The sequence below is a fragment of the Hyaena hyaena genome, unplaced genomic scaffold, assembly GCF_003009895.1.
Source record: "Hyaena hyaena isolate Hyena2069 unplaced genomic scaffold, ASM300989v1 scaffold_748, whole genome shotgun sequence".
Lineage (NCBI taxonomy): Eukaryota > Metazoa > Chordata > Mammalia > Carnivora > Hyaenidae > Hyaena > Hyaena hyaena.
Genome location: NW_024081382.1, coordinates 789834 through 810396, shown reverse-complemented (window position 1 = coordinate 810396; position 20563 = coordinate 789834). Strand labels below are relative to the sequence as shown.

The 20563-nt window shown below is 40.8% G+C and overlaps 1 protein-coding gene across 1 annotated transcript in view; it reads left to right on the top strand.

Annotated features, from left to right (window-relative positions):
* Positions 1-15698, top strand: part of DDX1 (DEAD-box helicase 1) — a 35341-nt gene extending 19643 nt beyond the window's left edge. The window contains exons 15-26 of the mRNA XM_039218317.1: positions 3296-3394; positions 4209-4298; positions 5003-5191; positions 5818-5869; positions 7824-7970; positions 11359-11450; positions 12739-12811; positions 12963-13035; positions 13117-13159; positions 14191-14286; positions 14560-14680; positions 15364-15698. Of these exons, the coding sequence (XP_039074248.1) occupies positions 3296-3394; positions 4209-4298; positions 5003-5191; positions 5818-5869; positions 7824-7970; positions 11359-11450; positions 12739-12811; positions 12963-13035; positions 13117-13159; positions 14191-14286; positions 14560-14680; positions 15364-15494 (1206 nt within the window). The 3' untranslated portion in view covers positions 15495-15698. The remainder of the gene's footprint in view (positions 1-3295; positions 3395-4208; positions 4299-5002; positions 5192-5817; positions 5870-7823; positions 7971-11358; positions 11451-12738; positions 12812-12962; positions 13036-13116; positions 13160-14190; positions 14287-14559; positions 14681-15363) is intronic.
* The last annotated feature ends 4865 nt before the right edge of the window (positions 15699-20563 follow it).

Sequence of the window (20563 nt, the reverse complement as noted above, 5' to 3'; positions counted from 1 at the left end):
GTAAGTTGTACTTTCAGTTTTTAAGAGGTTGCATTATGGGTTGTCATTTTGGCAGTGTAGGCTTGTCTTTTCCCAAGAGCGTCCACACGCTTCCAAACCCCTCATGCAAAATTCAGCATACAGGGTTTTGTTTTTTTCATTTACCTTTTGAGCACCTGAAGGTTTCCTTCTTGCTTTCTCGTGAATTCAGATTCTTTCTTTTGAGGATAATGGAGAAAAAAGAAAGTAGAGTTAAGAATAGAAATGAAGATCAGGTGGATTGCAGAGAATGTAAAAGTTGAGGCAGGGACTCAAAGGAACGATGGAGAATGATACAGTGTGGTTCCAGGAGGAGGGAGGGAAGTCCAGAAGTGGGAAAGGGGAGTCTCAGACCGCGCTCAGACAGCCAGTGACAAAGGGCAAAGCTAAGACAGTGATCCTCGTGATGGGATATTCTTAACTGTGCTCATCAATTCTGTGAAGCCAGATATAGATAGGACTTCATAAAATATTTCATGTGTATGAAATAACTTGCTTCTTTCCAACTTCTCTTCCATTTCCTTCCCTAAATATTTTATCGTTTAATCTAAACCACCTGATACTGAGTCACAGTGAGGAAATATGTCCACTTCCTCCAGTTCCACTGGTGCCCCTGTCAAATGTTACACCGAATGGTTTAGATTTGACCTGGTACGGCATATTAAAAGCAAGGAATCCTATTACTGGACTTGATGATACTATTCTAAGATAGTAAAATTACTTTCGTAGATTTTTATTTGCTGTGTTATATTTTTTAGTGTTTGTAAGAGATTTAATATGTTTGGGATGCTGGGGTGCCTCAGTTGGTTAAGCATCTGACTTTGGCTCAGGTCATGATCTCGTGATTTGTGGGTTTGAGCCCCATGTTGAGCCCTATGCTGACAGCTCAGAGCCTGGAGCCTGTTTCGGATTCTGTGTCTCCCTCTCTCTCTGCCCCTCCCCCACTTGTTCCCTCGCTCACTCTCAAGAAATAAATTAATAAACTTAAAGACCAAAAAAAAGAGAGATTTAATATATTCATTCCCATTCTTGATTTCTCAAACCCAAATCTGTTTTCCCCATAAGTTACTAAGCTTCTTAACTCCTGCTTTACAGCTGCAGAGCTTTTAGGAATCCTATATGCTTCTATCAGTCCTCGAACATTCGGCACTGGGCAAATTCAATGGCAAAGTTAAGGCAGTGTTATTCTGTAGCTTTCTTGACCAGATTCACTTCCATTCTACTTAGCTGATCTAATATGTTCTCTCTCTGCCCTTCTTTCCATCTGTATTCTCTTCTTGTACTGTCTCCCATCACCCTCTGGCTTGGCCCTAGTACTGTGTTGTGTCTTACGCTGGGCCAGAAGTCAGCTTTGGAGTAAGAGAGTATAACTATTTAATTTAAAAAATATTGTAGCGTTTCCACAGTAATGTAGCCTGTGCACCTGAGGCCTGGAGAAGTGCTTGGTGCTCTTACACAAGTTACGTAGATATTTCCAATTTAACTGACTTTTTTTTTTTTAAACCTAGTGTCTGTATTTCACGTAAAGTGAGTTTTCATGCAGATTTTCACTGCTGAAATAGAGGAGAGAGGAAATCACATGTGGGTTGGAATCCTCTAGTGGAGAGATGTTGCGCACAGAACCAGAGTGATACTTTGTTCATTGCCGTGTGGAGTCCCTGTCACAGTGCTCAAACATAGTTGGTTCTTGATACACTTTATTTTCATATTTTCAGGCCATATTCTCTACATTTAACTGAGATTTGCTTATTGTTATCAATACAGATGAAACAGTCGCTTCAGAAATGTCTGTTTTACTTTTCGTGGGAATATAAATGCCTTCTCTTGGTTCAAATTAAAAGTCCAACACAGTATTGTGCTTCTTCAAGTGTCTGAGATACTGAACTAATGAGACCTGGTGATAAATTTGTTAGGAGAAAGTTATGTTTTTAATCTACAGTGGAGACAACAAGTGAAGGATAGCAGTGAGTTTTCATGCCTATTAATCAAGTAGAAGTTTTGTTTTGAGTTGTCTAATTTATTGAATGGTTTGATGTAATATTTTATTTGTGCTCACACATACATCCATTCATATACTTTAAAAACCATCTACCTTTATTGGCTGCTTTGTAGAACTGAACCAAGCACAGCTAAATGCTTACCTACATTTTCTTATTCAGTTCCCATGGTGGCCCTCTAAAATGATGCTCCTCTCCATTTTTACAGACTGGGAAGAGAGCTTATACGAAATATTAGGTCACTTGCCCAAGATCTTATGACTTGTCGGTAGGCCTTCCTTCAAAGCCCGTGTTCCTGATCACTGTACCTATGAGCTTGATTAAAAGACGTGTGTGTGAATGCTAAATGTTCATGATTTGTACTGATGTGGGGGTTCATTGTTCTGTTCCCTTGGTGTATATTTGAAAAATTTTATAATAAAAAAAATAAAACTTGTTCTTATTTGACTTAGACCTTTTCTCAGGTTTGGACTTTGAGTTTGAAATTTAGTTTGGGTACTTAGGAGCTGTATCATTTAAATTCTTACGACTTTAGTGTTCTAGACTTCAGTTTGCTCATTTAAAAATAGGAATAAAAATAGTAATGTTTTCTGTAGTGGTCATGAGATGATACAGTACTTGTAAAACATTAGCACAGTGCCTGTTCATTATAAGCACTTGACAAAGAGTAATTATGATTGTGTGCCTGGGTGGTCAGAGCACCGTCGTGATTAATTATAACCGCATTTATCGAGCACCTGGCACACTAGGCATCTAGTGCCTTATGAATCTCATCTCTCAGTTGTCACAGCCATCTTGCAAAGCAGATTTCAAAAATGAGAAATTTGAAACTAGAAGAGATTAATTAAATAAGTTGAGGTCATACAGCTGGGTAATGGTGGAGCTGGGAATCGACTCCTGGTTTGATTTCAGAGTTCCCATAAGATTCATCTGGTTTTCACTTGGAAAACATTTATGTATTTTATATACTAGATTGTATGTAGTTTTATAAATTATTTTATATATTAGACTGTATATATATATATATTGTTTTATATTAGACTATATATAGCAGTTAAGGATGTCAAAATCAGTTACTAAAGTCTTCACATTAATTTCACACCAAATACAGGTTTGATAATAGAGCATTTTCTACAGCTCCTTTTCTCTGAATTTAGAGTTGACTGTAACTGCTTCACTGTGCATGTTTTCTTTGTAAGTAGACCCTTGTTGGCTGCTGTTTTATGGTGATCATAATAGTGCTTCAGTTTTCAGTAGGTGCTGCTTTTGATATGTTTCAGGTCGATATAGTCGTCGGCACCCCGGGAAGACTAGATGACTTGGTGTCAACGGGAAAGCTGAACTTGTCTCAAGTTAGATTCTTGGTCCTGGATGAAGCTGTATGTTGGAGTATAGTCATGCTTTAAAAAAAAAAAAATGTTTGCTTATGTTTTTGGAGGTAAAAATATGTAGAATGATGAAAAAATACAATTCATTCATGATCCCAACACATAGAAATAATCATTGTTACCAGTTTGGTATATTTTCATCCACTCCTTGTATTTATGTTAATATTGTTTTATATAGTAAATCAGGCTATGTAGAATCTGGGGAATCTTTTTTTTTCTTTAAATGTAGCATTGTAAGTATTTCACATTCTTATTTGTAAACAGGTTTTAAAGGCTGACTGGTGCTCTATTATATGGATACTTCATGGTTTGTTTAACCACTCTTATTAATAGATACATGGACTGGTTTTTTTACTCCAAATAGCAGTCTTTGTTGGTACATAAATTACACAGTACAATTATTTCTTTATGTCATAGTTGTAAAATGTGAACTGTAAGGACATTAATGTCTGACACACTTCTAAAGTATTTTCAAGATGGGTTGAGGTAGCTTTATAACACAGATGATTTTTGTTTTCAGTTTTCCAAGTTAAAATACTATGTTTAAGGATGTGTAGGAGCTATTAACTCTAAAAACATTATAGTTTTTGGATTGTTTATTGTCACCTTTTTCATATTTTAGTTACATGGAATTGAAAGCTGCATTTATAATTTGTCTTTATCTGATAGAAAATAATCATTTTGATAATATGGTGGGGATACATACGCTTATGAATTCATTCCCATTATCTTTCTACAGTTGATTTTCAACAGAAAGGTTTAGGTGTTGATTTAAAAATTTATGCTTTCTTTGCTTCTCCTTCAGGATGGACTTCTTTCTCAAGGTTACTCTGATTTTATAAATAGGATTCACAGTCAGATTCCTCAGATTACCTCTGATGGGAAAAGACTTCAGGTATGAAATGACTGATACATCTTAAAATACATGTAGACAGTTGTTATGTGTTTATGCTTGTTTTGTTTTACATTTACATCTTGTCTCCGTGTCTTCTGATTAAGTTAACTGCCGTAGAAAGCGTTTTCTTCATTACCTGACTACATAGTACACACAAATAGTCTTAAAAGCTGCCCGTAGAAATGAAGGAGGGAGCTTGAGGAAATTAGGTCACTGAAGCCGATAAATAAAACATTCTTAGTTGTTTTCTATAGAGCATGTAGCGTTTATGTTCCAGACTGAGTACAGCTTCCTTTTTGAGGGGAAAATATCTTGAGCTGTTGAAAAACAGTCATTTCCTTTGTAATTATTTCTTAAAATATTACTCTTATTTTTCTCACCCTTGTTTCCTAGGGAGAATTTGAGAGGTGTGGGGGCTTTAAGGGGAAGGGAGGGGACACATAGTAACTTACGATTTTAGATCTTCAGAAACCTTTTCATCTTTAGTAGTTTTTGTCGGACCTCATGGAATCGAGGCGTGGTCTCCATGGCGGTGAGGGGCTGCAGCTCCGAGGTCAGCCTGCCCAGAGTCATGCCACTAGTTGCTGCTTTAGGGGCAGGTGTTAAACCATCTTTAGCTTCCAGGTTGACATACTTTGGGCCCCACATTAGGTGGAATTATTATTATAAAAGTTTACCTAAATTTTGATTTCTTGTTTCCTTAGGTGATTGTTTGCTCTGCTACTTTGCACTCTTTCGATGTAAAGAAGCTGTCTGAGAAGATCATGCATTTTCCCACATGGGTTGATTTAAAAGGAGAAGATTCTGTTCCGGATACCGTGCACCATGTGGTTGTCCCAGTGAATCCCAAAACTGACAGACTCTGGGAAAGGCTTGGGAAAAACCACATTAGAGTAAGTACTTTAGAGTGTTAACATTTGTGTAGAATAAAACATTCATAAACTAGCTTCACCTTGGGCTCTTAGTGATTCTTCCAGCCAGATACTGTACGTAAGAAAAGAGGAGTCTAGCACATTGACCAGAAAAGTTCAGGCCTTGAGGGCTTGGAATAAATGATGGGCTCAACTTTTATTTTTTCCTCTGTAAGAGTTACTTTTATGATCATCTTGATATAGTTTTTATAAATAGATGATTACGTGTGTATATAGATCTAATTTCAGATATAATGATTGCCGTTTTTAGTAGTATTTTGGTGTCCTTTTGAGGCTCCTTATTTTCCTAAAAATCAATTTCATGTGCCTGTCTGGTCATTTTTCCCACTGATCTTAGATTTACCTTTGTAAAATTATGGTAAATGTACAGTATTCTAAGAGCCACCTTTGCATCTTTATTGTTACATTTAAAATTGATTGGCCTCAGTTTATAAAGTGTTTTTCTGAATCTGAAGAATGGTTTTGCCCACATGCTATAAAGATATAGGTCTGTATCTAAAGTTAGAAACAGCTTTCCCTTTAAAAAGAAAAAAAGGAATCCTTCCTTACCCACTTGCCACCCTGTTTTTATCCTTGTCTTTTCATAGACTGACGATGTACATGCAAAAGATAACACAAGGCCTGGTGCCAATAGTCCAGGTAAGTTGAATGAGTAAATAAATGCATGAGTGAGTGAATGAATGAATGGATGGGTGAATGAATTCATGAATGAATGGGGCTGAAAGATTTTGAAAACAAATTGGTTGGTCTTACTGAATTTATGCCCTATCTGTTCTCATGAAGGATTTGAGGTGACCTACAAAATTAGAACGGGAATGCTGAAAATAAAGGCAACAGAAGTAGTAAAGAAATGGGGGAAAAAGTTGACTGGTGTCAGTCAGCTCAGAGCAGTATTAATCACTAGATTTCAGATGTTAGTCTCCTGGCATCTGACTCAGATATTTTGGATTATGGAATTCTTACTGATCGGAGGGTATCAGCAGACTTCTCTGGCAACAGATTTTATATTGGCCATGAATCCCAGGAGAAATGTCACGTAGATTCTTCACTCAGGGAATTAACAAAGAAAAGTGTGTCTAGTTTACAACTTTATGAAAGATACAGACATGATCTTGAAATCGTTTATTTGTTCTTTTTGTGTGTGGTAGAATATTCCCAACACAAAATTTCCCGTTTTAACTGTTTTGAAGTGGTCAAGCTCAGTGGCATGAAGTACATCCCTACGTTGCAGTCATTCCCACCATCTGTCTCTAGGACTTGTTCCTCCTCCTAAACTGACACTCCATGTCATGAAAGATTTACCAGTTTTTAAAAAGTCTGCCACTAAGTCCTGATTCATTGAAGATACTCCTGTGCAGAGCAGAGACCCTGTGTTTCAGGTGCATAATGTTTTAAAGGTCTGTGAAGGTACACCGTATGGGAAGGATAGTGCCTGTCACCTAGAGTGACCTCGGGCCCTCGCGCCCTATGCATGGGGTCCGATGTCTCAGGTGGGTCACCGGGAAGGGCTAGACTGCCGTCACTATAGTTGGATTCATTGGTAGGTTTATGATCAATATCTAAAAGGTGAGTTCTCTGAAATCCTGATTAAATAGAGTTCCTTTGATTCAGTTTTGTGTGCAGTCCCACATTCGTCAGGTGCGTGTTCAGCCAGCCTTCTTGTTGAAGAGCAGACACCTTGGTAGGTCAAAGTAGCATGCTCTCCCACTGTTAGGGCAGGCGTGTCATAAGATGCAGACTTTACTTCTTCGTATATTTTTTCCTATAAATATTTTGCTTAGTTTATGCAACAATTAGCTATGACCAGAGAGCCTTTAGCTATATGATGGATTACAGAATTAAAAGTTTGCATTAGATAGTTGAGTAACTGTAGTGCAGCTTCACACTGAAAAATAGAGATTGGGTGGATGATGACTAAGAAATTACTAGGTTTGTTAAACGGTTTTTATTCTGTAGCAAGAAGCATGAGCTTTCTGGTGTTAGATTGATTTAAAAAGTCCATTAATTATTTTCAAAAGAGGTTAAAATAATTGAGTAAACATCTCCATGGGAGGTAAGAACAAAGTTTTGTTGTAGATATGAAGTTCTGTTTGTGTGTTTATATGTCCGTTTTCCCTCACAAAAGGTGTGGTATAGGTGTTTTTGGTACACTATAAAATGACATAAACCTATATTAACAGCAATAAAAATAAACGAGTTGGGGTGACTGGGTGGCTCATTGGGTTAAGCATCTTGATTTTGGCATAGGTCATGATCTCAGTTTGTGGGATCGAGCCCCACATTGGGCTCTGTGCTGACAGGGCAGAGCCTGCTTGGGATTCTGTCTGTCCCCCTCTCTCTGCCGCTCCTCCTCTCACACATGTACTCTCTTCTCTCAAAATAAATAAAAATAAAACTTAAGTAAAAATGAGTGAATGGATATTCTCACCATTTCATCCTATCTTAATATGTCTTATTGTTGTCTATAATAGTTATATTAAAGTAGAGTTTTTTAGGTGAGTAAAGCTGTAAGTCTGTAACTGTAATTATGTGTGTTTATAACCATTTTAAATTAAAATTCTTTTTTGTTGTTGTGGTGGTGGTGGTATTCAAGAGATGTGGTCTGAAGCTATTAAAATCCTGAAGGGGGAGTATGCTGTCCGGGCGATCAAGGAACACAAGATGGATCAAGCAATTATTTTCTGTAGAACCAAAATTGACTGTGATAACTTGGAGCAATATTTTATGCAACAAGGAGGAGGTAATGTTTCCTCACTTGAAATAAATTGTGTTTATTTCCTCATTTAATAGATTATTAGTCTCATGTTGATGCGGTCTAGAATGCGTGCACAGAATTTAAAGCAGCGCTGGCGCTGTGTCAGGGCTGTGCTTATCCAGTACTTTTTCATGTGATAAGCCCTAGGAACCAGCTTTCCACGCAGGTACAGTTTCATTGCAGAGGCACTGCTTTCCGTTGAAGAAAGGTAATGTTATTATTTAACTTCATATTAAAGATTTAAGTGTAATCATTAAGTAATAGAGTGTATATGTCTTCTAAACCAATAAGTGAGGAAAAGCCATCTAAAAAAGGCTCAGAAAGGAAGAGGAAAAAAATGAGAAAAAGCAGAATGGTTAGAAACTACAGAGTAAAATGGCTGATGGAAAAATCTGAATGTATGAGTGAATGCTCTAGTATATATCAGTGGACTGAAGTCCTCTGTTAAAAGGCATAGATTGTTAAACTGGATAAAATCTAACTGTATGCTGTTTACAAGAGACCTACTTAAAACCTGAGGACGTGGAAAGATCAAAAGAGGCTGAAAAAATGTATCCGGTAAACTACTAATCAGAAGAAACTTGGTTTAGCTGTATTAATAAGAGATGCAGTAGAATTTAGGACAAAAATCTTAACTAGAAATAAAGAAGGTCACTATGTAATAAAGTATTTAATCTACAATGACTACATGATGGTTCTAATGTTAAATGCTCTTTATGACATGATACATATGAACCAACGTGAAAAAATGATCAGCATGTCCTGTCATTAGGGAAATACAAAATCACAGTTAATACCATGTATGCTCATTGGAATAGCTAGATTCAGATACAGTGCCACAGTTTAGCAAGGATGTGGAGCAACTGGCGCATTCATACACTGTTGTCCAGCCACCTTGATAAACGGTCTTATATGTTTTAATAAGATTAACATTGGTGTCTTATGGCTTAGTAATCCAACTCCTAAATATTTACCCAAGATATAGTGAGAACATGTGGGCAAGAATGGTCATAGCATCTTTCTTTATAATAGCTCCAAACTGAATATACATTAAGTGGCCATCAGTAGGGGAATAGCTTAAACCAGATGTGAAATATTTATCCAGTGGAATACTGCTCAGCAGTACAAAGGAATGGACTACTGGTGGATGCAGCAACTATGGGTGAATCTCAGGCATGATGCTGAATGAAAGGTTTCTTACACAAGAGTGTGTATGTGTGTGTCTATATATATATATGTGTGTGTGTGTATGTGTGAGTGTGTATGTGCTGTAATGATTCCACTTGTGAAGTTCTAGAAGAATCAGAACTAGTCTACAGTGGTTTTCCCTAGGGGAACGGGAGTGGCAGTTATCTGGGAAAGGGCATGCAGGTTGTTTGTGGGCTGACATGCATATTCTCTGTCTGGGTAGGGCTTCAAGCTATATGGGTACATGCATTTGTCAAAACTCAGCAAATATATACTTAAGATTTGTACATTTCCTTGTTTTGTAGTATTTCATGTTGAAGGAAAACAATAAAACCTAAACAAATAACTGCATTCTAGTTAATGAAATGCATGCTAAACTGTGTATAGATATTTGTAGTCTACAGTAAAATGCATCAGAAATATAAAAATGAATTAATAGGATAAAGGGACAGATATGGAATAAAGCAAATATAGTAAATGTTAATGGTGTTATCCAGGAGGTGAAAATATAGCTGTTCACTTTTGTAATTAATTCATTGTTGCTGTGTTTGAAAATATAGGGGTGCCTGGGTGGCTCAGTCGCTTAAGGATCTGACTTCACCTCCGGTCATGATCTTGGGCTCTGTGCTGACAGCCCAGAGCCTGGAGCCTGCTTTGGATTCTGTGTGTCTTTCTCTGCCCCTCCCCATCTTGTGCTCTGTCTCTCGCTCTCAAAAATAAACATTAAAACATTTTCTTAAAATATAGTAAATGTAAAATACATATAAAGCAAAATTTGATAGATGTATGAGGTAACAGAAAAATCCTGTTTTCATAATGGGAAAAACTCTAACACATCTCTTTATAATTGTACACCAAGGAGACCAAAGACTCTAAAAGAAAGTGGAAAATATAAAAAGATTTGAAGTAATGGTCATATAAAAAACACATTACATTGTTCATTACAGTGAATAGTTTAGTATCTTTTTCCCCCCCAAGTCATGGGAAACAGACTTGCTTGGTTGTTTTAGTTATAGTGACTGTTTCGTAATAAATACTGCTTCCTGTCCATGTTGGTTTAAATGGAGGATTTGGTTATTTGGTTGGGAATGCCGTTAATCAAGCAGTAATATTCCTTGGTTCCTTTCATCTTCCTTCCCTAAATATTCTGAATACCTTTACCTAAAAACCAACTCTCCAAACCATTATTAAAACCAAAATAACACAGCACACTATATACTACACTTCAGAGGTTTAAAAGAGGGGGAAGTCAAGGGTCCCTCCCTTCGCTCTACACAGCTCAGCTGGGGAGTAGGAGTGTGTCTGTGGTCCTTTCCTAAGCCACTTGAATTCAGAATGTGGTAGGCCAGCTGTAAGCCTCTGCAAATTCTGATTCATGCTATTTCTCCTCTGTGTAATCAGTTCTGGTGTTAGTCATTTTGGGTGGATAGCTTTCATACTCTGTTTTTCTTGAGTTCTGAAGTATATTGTATTGAACCTAAAATTTATTATGAAGAGTAATTATGGCATAATTGTTACTCTGGGCTATCTCACAGTGGAGCCTGTACATTCTGTTAAGTTCTAGAAGGTTGTTTGCTCTTACTCTAGCCTGGATTATACTGCTCTTGTTACTGTATCTGCTTGAGCTTTTCTAGGATTGGCTACCACTGCCCCTGCCCTATGGTCATCTCTCTCCATCTGACCAGCTTGGTTCTTCTAACCTGCACTTTGGTCGGGGACCAGATAACTAAGCTGCTGAGGATACCTTGAGGAGGGTGGGGTTGTGGGAGTGGCCTTTTAGGAAGGGCCTGAACTTCATAATGCCTGTTTTGGTTCTTCCAAGATTGATCTCTGTGGTCTACTTTTTGGTTCTTTGCTTTATACAGGACAGATGAGGTTCCTGGTATAAACACATGTTTTCATTTCACTGACACATCTTCGTTGGTATACTGTTCTGTCTACTTCTGTAGTTCAGGAAGAGTGATTTAAACTTTCCTTCAAAGCCAATCAGTTTTAATGCTCACAGAGTTTGTTTCAATGGCATTTCGCCTGTGATAGAAATTGTGTTAACCGTGGTTCATGGCACATTGGGGTATAGATTTCTGTGGAATTCTATGGTGACAGTGCAGTCTGAGTGCGATTGGTTTTTTACATGGTCTTAGGTATAATGTTTTCCAGGTTAACTGTTGAATGTTCTTTTCACTAGGGCCTGATAAAAAAGGACACCAGTTCTCGTGTGTTTGTCTTCATGGTGACAGAAAGCCTCATGAGAGGAAGCAAAACTTGGAAAGATTTAAGGTACTAATACTGAGTTGACTGCATTTCCTTGATACATAAGAGGGGAATCGTAGCTGGTTTTATTAGTTCCAGTAAATATTATTAAAGCAGTCGTCCTAGGAATTTCGAAAGACGTTTACCCTGTTGGCGCAGCCTCCCCGTGGCAGGGCTTAGTCCCTTTAGCCGTCACTGCTGACTTAAAAGCTCTCTTCGGCACACCACCACTGGAATACGAATCTTCAACCTAACGAAGGTTTAGATAAATTCTTTCAGGTGGACATTTTTAGGAGAAGCATCATGGGATAGTTAACCCAAGTCTGGGAGTCTTTTTTTTTTTTTTTTTAAATAGTTTGTACTAATCTCCATAGAGAATTTATAGATTAATTAAGACAGGTGTCAGAATATGGTTTTGTGGAATTAAGACTATTCGTAATTGTTCGGGGCACACTGTCCTGGTTACGTGCTTGCAGCCCTGAACAGGCGGTGCAGCTCTTGGTGGAGGTGGGTAGGGTTTGATCCCCCATCCCCCGTGCTCTCACGGCTCACCAGTGCGTTTGCCCCAGTGCAGAGTACGAATATCATTTTCTCTCAGATCCGCCATGGGAGGGGAAGGTGGGAAGTGCTGGGCTGAGGGACTTTGGATTATGCTTTCATGCTGAGCAGACTTGACGTGGGTAGTAGAGCGTGTCGCCTGGCCGCACTTGAGCCGCGTCGCACTTGAGCCACGTCGTGTGCGCTTCTCTACGCTGGGCCTTTTCCTGGGCCCAGGTCAGCATGCCCTTCCCCTTCCTGTCTCTCACTCTGCGGTGCCTTGGGGGCACAAATGACATCCAAAGGCTAATTTGTATTTCCTTGGTGACAGCACAGGGGCCCCCTCTGTGGTCCCTTCTCTTTAGGATTTTGTCTCTTGTCACAAAAAGTGTCACCTCAAGGTAAAAGTCAGAATAAAGTATTCTGACTTTATTGTAATACAAGGGTAAAGATAATGCTTATATTTTAACATTTTGTTTTATCTGTCTTGAATTACCAGTCAGGATTTCTAAAGATGAAGCCACATTATAGCAGTTTAATATCTTTGGTGTGGGAAAAAAGAAAATAAAAAATGAATCCAATTATTGATATATTCAGTGTCTTATTTTAGCAGATCATGACTTAAAAATTTAAAACATGGTACAGTGAATTATGAATATCCGGACCTCTAGTCTGATAGTGACACGTTGGTTATCAGAGGTTTCATTTAGTGGAATGATAGTACACGTGCTTATTGTTTAGTATACGTACCAGTAAATTCCTTCTCTGTTCTTTTTAGAAAGGAGATGTGAGGTTCTTGATCTGCACAGATGTAGCTGCCAGAGGAATTGACATCCATGGTGTTCCCTACGGTAAGAAGCAAGTTCTGATCCCTGCGGTTTACATTTTATGGGATTCAGACTCACTCTCGAATACATTTGAAATATTTAGAACATCGAATATCTAGTATGTTTGAAAATTGTAGAACTAATGGCAATTGGTAATGATTGTTTTTATTTTCAGTTATAAATGTCACCTTGCCTGATGAGAAGCAAAACTACGTCCACCGAATTGGCAGAGTGGGAAGGGCTGAAAGGTGCTGCTGGCGTTTTTCTTCTTTTCTTTTTATATGTGCCTCCTTCTTGAATAAAGTCTAATGAGGACTCTGATCTTTCAGGATGGGCCTGGCCATTTCCCTGGTGGCAACAGAGAAAGAAAAGGTAAATGTAAACTGAATTCAGTTGCATATGGAATATAATTGAACTTTTTTTTTAATGTTTATGAGAGAGTGTGAGTGGGGGAGGGGCAGAGAGAGAAAAGGCAATCTTTTCTGTGCTGTATTATCATCGTTGTTTGTGGTGTTTTAGATGTCGGAAATAAAAGCAGTTTGATTTTTCCATTTGCACTGAATTCAGATACATATGGAATATAACTGAACTTTTTTTTATTAAAGAAATTTTTTTAATGTTTATGAGAGAGACAGAGGGTGAGCGGGGGAGGGACAGAGAGAGAGGGAGACACAGAATCTGAAGCAGGTCCCAGGCTCTGAGCTGTCAGCACAGAGCCCGACGCGGGGCTCGAACTCGGGAATGGCGAGATCATGACCTGAGCCAAAGTCAGATGCTCAACCGACTGAGCCACCCAGGCACCCCTGGAATATCATTGAACTTTTTAATGGCATCTTTTTTCTATATTTTTGAATGGAGCAACAGGATCATGTTTAGAAAGGAAAAATGCAAAATGTGCTTTTTACTAATAGCTTTAATATACTTGATTTCACCAAAAGCTATTTAAATCCTCCTTGACATGCCACAGAAGACTCTTATTTGGAAATATAATTTGATAAAAATTTACAGGAAAGCTGAAAGAATAAGGAGCTCCCACAAACTTCGTGTTCAAACTCATTGTTCATTTTGCTTTTTGCTATTTGCTTTATTTCTTAGAGAAAACATGTGGGCTTCATTTGTGATACAATCTCAGTATATCTTGTCCATCCTTGTTTTTACCTGAGAATTCCTTTCTATAATGACACGCATTTTAGGAAAGCTTGGGGATGATTCTCCAAAAGAACTCCTTCAGGATTCCCACTTAATGGCTCCTGAGTGCTGGTCGTGAGTGGCCAACACACCACACGGCAGTTTATCTCTCTTGTTCCCTGGGGACAGAAAACACTAAGAAACTAATTGGGAATAAAGGTAGCTGGCATGTTTCAGTCTCTGTACATGTTAATCTTTTTCGGTCTTTAACGTAGGTTTGGTACCATGTATGTAGCAGCCGTGGGAAGGGCTGTTACAACACGAGACTTAAGGACGATGGCGGCTGTACCATATGGTACAATGAGATGCAGGTAAGACTCATGAAAACTTAACTGAAATTGGCAAAAATAGACTGTGTTTAGTTATAAAAATTATGCCTCGGTTTTTATCTATTGTGAGGAGAAGTAATTTATTATAATGTTATAGTTTGTAGATTGTAACTCGCAAATTTCTCTCTTCAGGAATCTGACTTCCACTTATACTAAGTATTATAGTCTTCCTGGTTTATTTGATGCTATTAAAATGCAACTCTGTCAAAATGAAATTTTTACTTAAAAATGCTTTTCATTCCCTGCCCTTCTTAGTTGCTATCTGAGATAGAAGAACATCTGAATTGCACCATTTCTCAGGTTGAACCAGATATAAAGGTACCAGTGGATGAATTTGATGGGAAAGTTACCTACGGCCAAAAAAGGGCCGCTGGTGGTAAGCTTTGAGTTACTTTCATTTCTGTTCTAAGTGCGAATGTGTCCTTTCTGAGCGTCAGTGTGCAGAAGCGTGTGCCATCTCTTCTCACCGGGCTAAGTGTGTACTGTGACATGTTGATCATCTCCGCCTTACAGCCCTCATGGCAGTTTATCTAGACCTGTCTTGTTGCACTTTTTGGTTGTGTGATTTGTGTGCCAACGAAGGACAGCAGCTTACCTGTGTCTCTTGAGGTATTTGTGTCATAATGAGTAGTTGAACATTTATGGAATTATTAGAAAGCAAAACTATAATGGCAATTTTGAACAAGATTGAAAACCTTTGATTTAATTCAAGTGGTAACCCGATGTACTGCCATTCCCTTTGCCTGGAATGCCCTTAGTTCATTCCTGAAGATTTTTGTTAAGATTCAGACTACTAAGCTAGTGGTTTCCAAACCAAAAAAAAAAAAAAAAAAGAGGGGAGGGGTTGCTAGGGGTGTTGAGACACTCTTAGTGAGGCCCAATTGTTTGTTTATGTTGATTTTACATTTTTAAAACTCACTTTTGGAGATAATTTGCCCAGTAGTACATGTTTATTGCTAGAAGCAATGTTGAAGCGGATGTGATTGAGCCAAAGTATCGCTGACAAGTTTTTTCGAGCCTGTCATTTATATGAGTTTATAATTTCTTTGTGTGATGCAGGTGGAAACTATAAAGGCCACGTGGATATTTTGGCACCTACGGTTCAAGAGTTGGCTGCCCTTGAAAAGGAGGCGCAGACATCTTTCCTGCATCTTGGCTACCTTCCTAACCAGCTGTTCAGAACCTTCTGATTTTAACATAAACTGAATAAGATTTGAATAATAAAAGTCTGTAGTCTTAAAACTCTAAAACAGTTGTACTGCTTCCAAGCAGTAGTATTTATAGTAACATAAGCTATTAATGCTAACTCTTGCATGTCAAAAAACATCAGTGTCAGGAATTCTTCATAAAATGGCAACCTAATGAGAGTAATAAATTCGATGACTATATTTTTATGAAGGTTTGTGTCTTATTTTTAAAGTAATTTGATAGTTTTCCTTTTTCAAGAAAACTGTGGGTTTATGAAGTCACGTCTGTGGGTATGTGAATTTGCTGGAGCACCTGTGTGGAGCCAACAGTGGGTATCCTGAGTAGACATTTTCACAGGAAGTGGTTCTGAATGGAGACGTTCTTGAGATGGTTATAGTTGGCTGGGTGAGCACCCAAGCTACAAGCGACTCGTGACAGGAGAGAAAATTGGGTGATGCCAAGGCAGAAGGACCACCTGGTTAGTTGTAGGGCCTGGAGACTTTGAGAGAGGCAGGAGGGTCCGTGTCTCAGAGTGAGGACTGACTTGTGACCGTGACCCTGAAGGTGGGTCTTGGACAGTTTACCTTCTTTGTAGGAAACTTTTCTTTGTAGAGGATAGTCAGTCATGAAGATGAAATTATTCTGCTGCCACTCTAGGTTTTAAAATTAAGCACAGTTCTCTGGAATACGTTTCCTCAATCCCTTTTCCCTGAAATACCAGAAGGAACGGGAAAAATTTAAACAGATACAATTGAATGGTTATTTTGTGTCTCAGTAAAGTGCTGTTCCTGTCTTGGACTCCTTAAGCACACGGGCTCTTCTGATTTCTTTTAAAAAAATTTTTTTTTTAATGTTTTATTTATTTCTAGGAGAGAGAGAGAGAGACAGCGTGAGCAGGGGAGGGTCAGAGAGAGAGGGAGTCAGAGACTGAAACAGGCTCCAGGCTCCGAGCTGGCAGTCAGCACAGAGCCCGACGCGGGGCTCGAACCCACGAACCGCGAGATCATGACCTGAGCGAAAGTCGGACGCTTAACTGACTAAGCCACCCAGGCGCCCCTGGGCCCTTCTGATTTCTTGTGTGATGGTTTTCAGACCTCTTAGCACTGAAATCGTTTCTTCAGACAAAATCTTGAGTGAGAGTCAGTGTAGACGTTAACAGTGGAAAACCACTGCCCAGTATATCGTCACAGTCTGTGTGAAACGAGGCGGGGTCCCGTTCTGTCACGTTTTGCCCGTGTTCGTTGGAGATTTCCTAGGACGACCCCAGCCGACCTCGGAGCTGGGCGGTGACAGCTCTCTGCAGTGGTCGCATACTTTCGTCACTGCTTTAGAAAGGGAGTCTCGAGCCAGTATAACGGCAGAGGAAAGACCCATCTGGACCGTTCACACGCTGGAGCCTGGACAGGCCTCACCTTGCTCGCGCCCTCGTCTTCTGGGCGCAGCCGCGCCGTTGCGAGGACCATATGGCCGCGTGGCCCGGTTTGCGGCCCCGGACCTGCAGCCTGGGTTCCCTGGTCAGCTTCTGCTCCTTGTCTGCGTTTGGAAGGGGGCGGGTGGGCCGGGCGGGCAGCTGCCAAGGGCCGGGAGGCGTGGAGTGGGCGATCTCCTCTTCGAACGACCATCTGGCCGTCCTGACCGGGGCAGCACAGGTTCTAGAAGGGCAGGCTGTGTGTGACCTGGCCTGGACGCCCCGCCTGCCCTTTCTCCTCACCTCAGGAAGCCTTCCTGTCACGCCTCGTCCCTGCCTCCAGATACCCATTCCTCAGGCCTCTGGGTTCATGCTAAGAAACTGTTAAGCGTCCGCCTGGAGATGCTCACTGTGCCATGAGAGATGCCAGTTGCCCCCTTCTTAGAAATAGCACCTCCCGAGTTTAGTCGGTACCAGGTCGCCTCGCTGGAGACCGTCTTTCTCAGGTCCTGGTCAGTGCGGTACGAGTCAGAGTGATGGGTACGACCTCTAGGTCGCATTACCTGCTTTGTCTCTATTCTCCCAAGCCGGAACGTGGCTGTGCTATTAGTGAGCCGGCATCCACGTTAAGAGAGTGTCACACTTAGGGCACAACATGGCGGCCAGACAACCTGGAGGCCCCCGGAGGGGACCTGCCACCCTCCCTGGCTGGCCTGGCACAGTAGCTTCTGAGCCACCGTACCGTTAGGTCTCCACCCAAGCCGATACAGGGCTGTAGGGGCACAGGCAAGGCTGGAGAATGTTCAATATCAACCGCCTGTCCGTCGTCCTGGCTCAGCTTCAGCGTTGTTTCCTATGCAGGGGTGAGAGCTCCGAGACGAACCCGCAGACCTGTGCCTGTAGCTCTGCCGTCAGCCTCCCCGCTGCAGGCCTGCCCCACCCGCACCTTACCCCGGACGTGGCTGGGGCCGTGGGAGGCCCGGCACCTTGCATTCACTGTTCTCTTGGAAGCCAGCTTCAGGCTTTGATTGGTCAAGTTACACTTTCAAAGTGACTGGTTTTGTGTTTGGGGCCTTTCCCCCCCTCTATTTCAGATTTTAATAAACTTAGCTGAGCTTCTCTGTCTCCACTTATGCATCATTGTGTGAAAGAGAATGGATTCTCAAGGACTCTCTCTAACCAGTGGCATTAGTTATACGATTGCCAAAACCTTGCTTCCCTCATTAGTACATACTTTCCGATTATAAACAGAAATGGAAATTTCAGGTTAGCGATACCCACCCCTCCATACGTTTGACTTCTGTTCCCGCTCTCAGAGGGAATCACTCGGTAACACTGGTTCATTTTTTTCTTTGAGGTCTTTGGCATACAGTTTAGGTCCCACTGCGTATACAATTTTGTATCTTCATTTGACCTGAGTACCTCTCTTGTTGTAAATGATGGCTGCGTAATCCATGGAATGTGCTGTGATTTATGTGACGTGCGTTCTTGCTGCCCTTGAACACTGAGGGGACTGAGGAGGGTGTGAACCTGGGTGTGAATCCGGCCCTAACGCATGTGAGCCGGAAGACACAAGGCCAGCTCCTCAGCCTCTCTGATGTAGTTTCTTTGTTTATAGAAGTGGCGAAAATAACTCTCATCATTCAGGATTATGATGAGCATTCAGCAAAGTCCAGCGGATGAGTACTTCTACCATGTTTTCTAATATTTATGTTGTTCCATGCTGTGAACACTCTCGTTCTCTCTTTGGGTGGCTTTCTACCAGGTTCCTGGAAACTGGATTGTCGAATTAAAATGAATGGTGCTTATGAACACTTGTCAAGGTCATTACCAGGTCACTTTCTGCAAGGTTGTCCTTGTTGGCATTCACACTGACAATACAGGAAAAATTCTGTACAATTTATTTTCCAAAGTATTTTTTGCATTTAAAGTTTGTTTCCGTACTGACTTTTTGTACGGTGTGTGAATTGTTAGTGGTGTGCGGAGGTCGCCCATGTCTCACGCGCCGCTTCTTTGCACACAACTCCTTACTTACCTGCGCCCTCCCCCCACTCCTGGCTCATCTACAGACAAGGCCTCAGCTTGCTGTAATTTGCTTGCTCTTTCTTTCTTTCTTTCTTTCTTTCTTTCTTTCTTTCTTTCTTTCTTTCTCTCTCTCTCTCTCTCTCTCTCTCCCTTTCTTTTTCTTTCTTTCTCTTCTTTTCTTTTTTGTTTAAGTAGAAGTGTATGTGGCAGTGACTGAGGACAACATGGATTAAAAGTAAAAAAAAGCTGTCTCCCAGCCAGTTCTAAAGGGGCAAACCACTTAGTTACAGTTTTCACCTTATTCTGATGTAAGAGGGAACTACACACTTTCCCACGGCCTGCGTGGGAGACGTGAGGTTCAAGGGCCGCGCGGGGAAATAGAACCTGAGCTCTGGGGCAGGTTCCCTATGCAGTGATTTTATTATGTTCTTATAGATGCTGACACGTACCAGGGATTTTTCCAAGTGACCTTATTTGGGGGGAAAAAGGAATATTTGTTAGAAGGGAAAAAATGTAGTGGAACAGGAAGGAAAGGGAGGGATACTATTTTGCTACTCTACAGTAATTGATAGAGGATTCCTTTGGAGGGAGGAGTGGAAGGGGAACTTTTGCTGTTGTTTTCCATTCTGTTGCTTTAAATAATTACCTCTCCATTAAGATCATCTCAGGCTCTGGTTTCTCTGACTGGGTTGTACTCTCAGTGGTCAGTAGTGTTGAGGGGATTTGGAAGAACCTGGAGTCGGACAGGCCCGGATCTGACCTTGGCCTCAGTCACCAGCTTCAAGTTAATCACACGCAGAGGTCAGCAGATGCCAGGTGGGCCCCGGGAAGGGCATTTTAACAAATTCCTCAGAAGATGGCGGCACGTGTGCACCTTGGACCGCAGAGCAAGAAACACTGTTACAGAGAAGCCGCCCTTAGAAGGATAATTCTCACTGCAATCTTTTACCCTAAGACTCAGGCAAGATGATTCAAACTGATACCTGAGAGAGAGGCTTGCTGTTCTAGAATCATCAGTCATTCACTGCTGGTCTGCAGTCTTTATACCAAAAGCGAGACCTTGCTTCCTGTCCTGAGGTTACTGGCTCTCGATCCTGGCCGCACATTGCGATCACTTGGGGGGAGCTTTCAGCGATGGTTCCGATGTCTGCCCTTCACCTCCAGAAATTCTGATTTTATCGTTCTGGAGTGGGGTCTGGGTAGCCCAGGCGATGCCAGTACACTGCCAGGATGCAGAGCTGCTGCTTTAACCCGAGCCTGACTCCAGGGGGTTCTCGATCCTGTCGCAAATCATTGTGTGTCCTCTGCACAGGCCTGAGCTGGTACAGGTCTTAAGGTTAAGTATAGTTCAGGTTCGGGGACGCTTTGCTATTGTATTATGCAGTGGAGGTTATCGTAGAAAAAGCATTCTTATTTATTAAATTTTTTTTTTACACTTATTTATTTTTGAGAGACAGAGTGAGACAGAGTACGAATGAAGGAGGGGCAGAGAGAGAACGAGACACAGAATCTGAAGCAGGCTCCAGGCTCTGAGGAAGTGTTCAGTACAGAGCCCGATGTGGGGCTGGAACCCATGAACTGTGAGATCATGACTTGAGCTGAAGTCGGACACTTAACCGATTAATCTATCCATGTGCC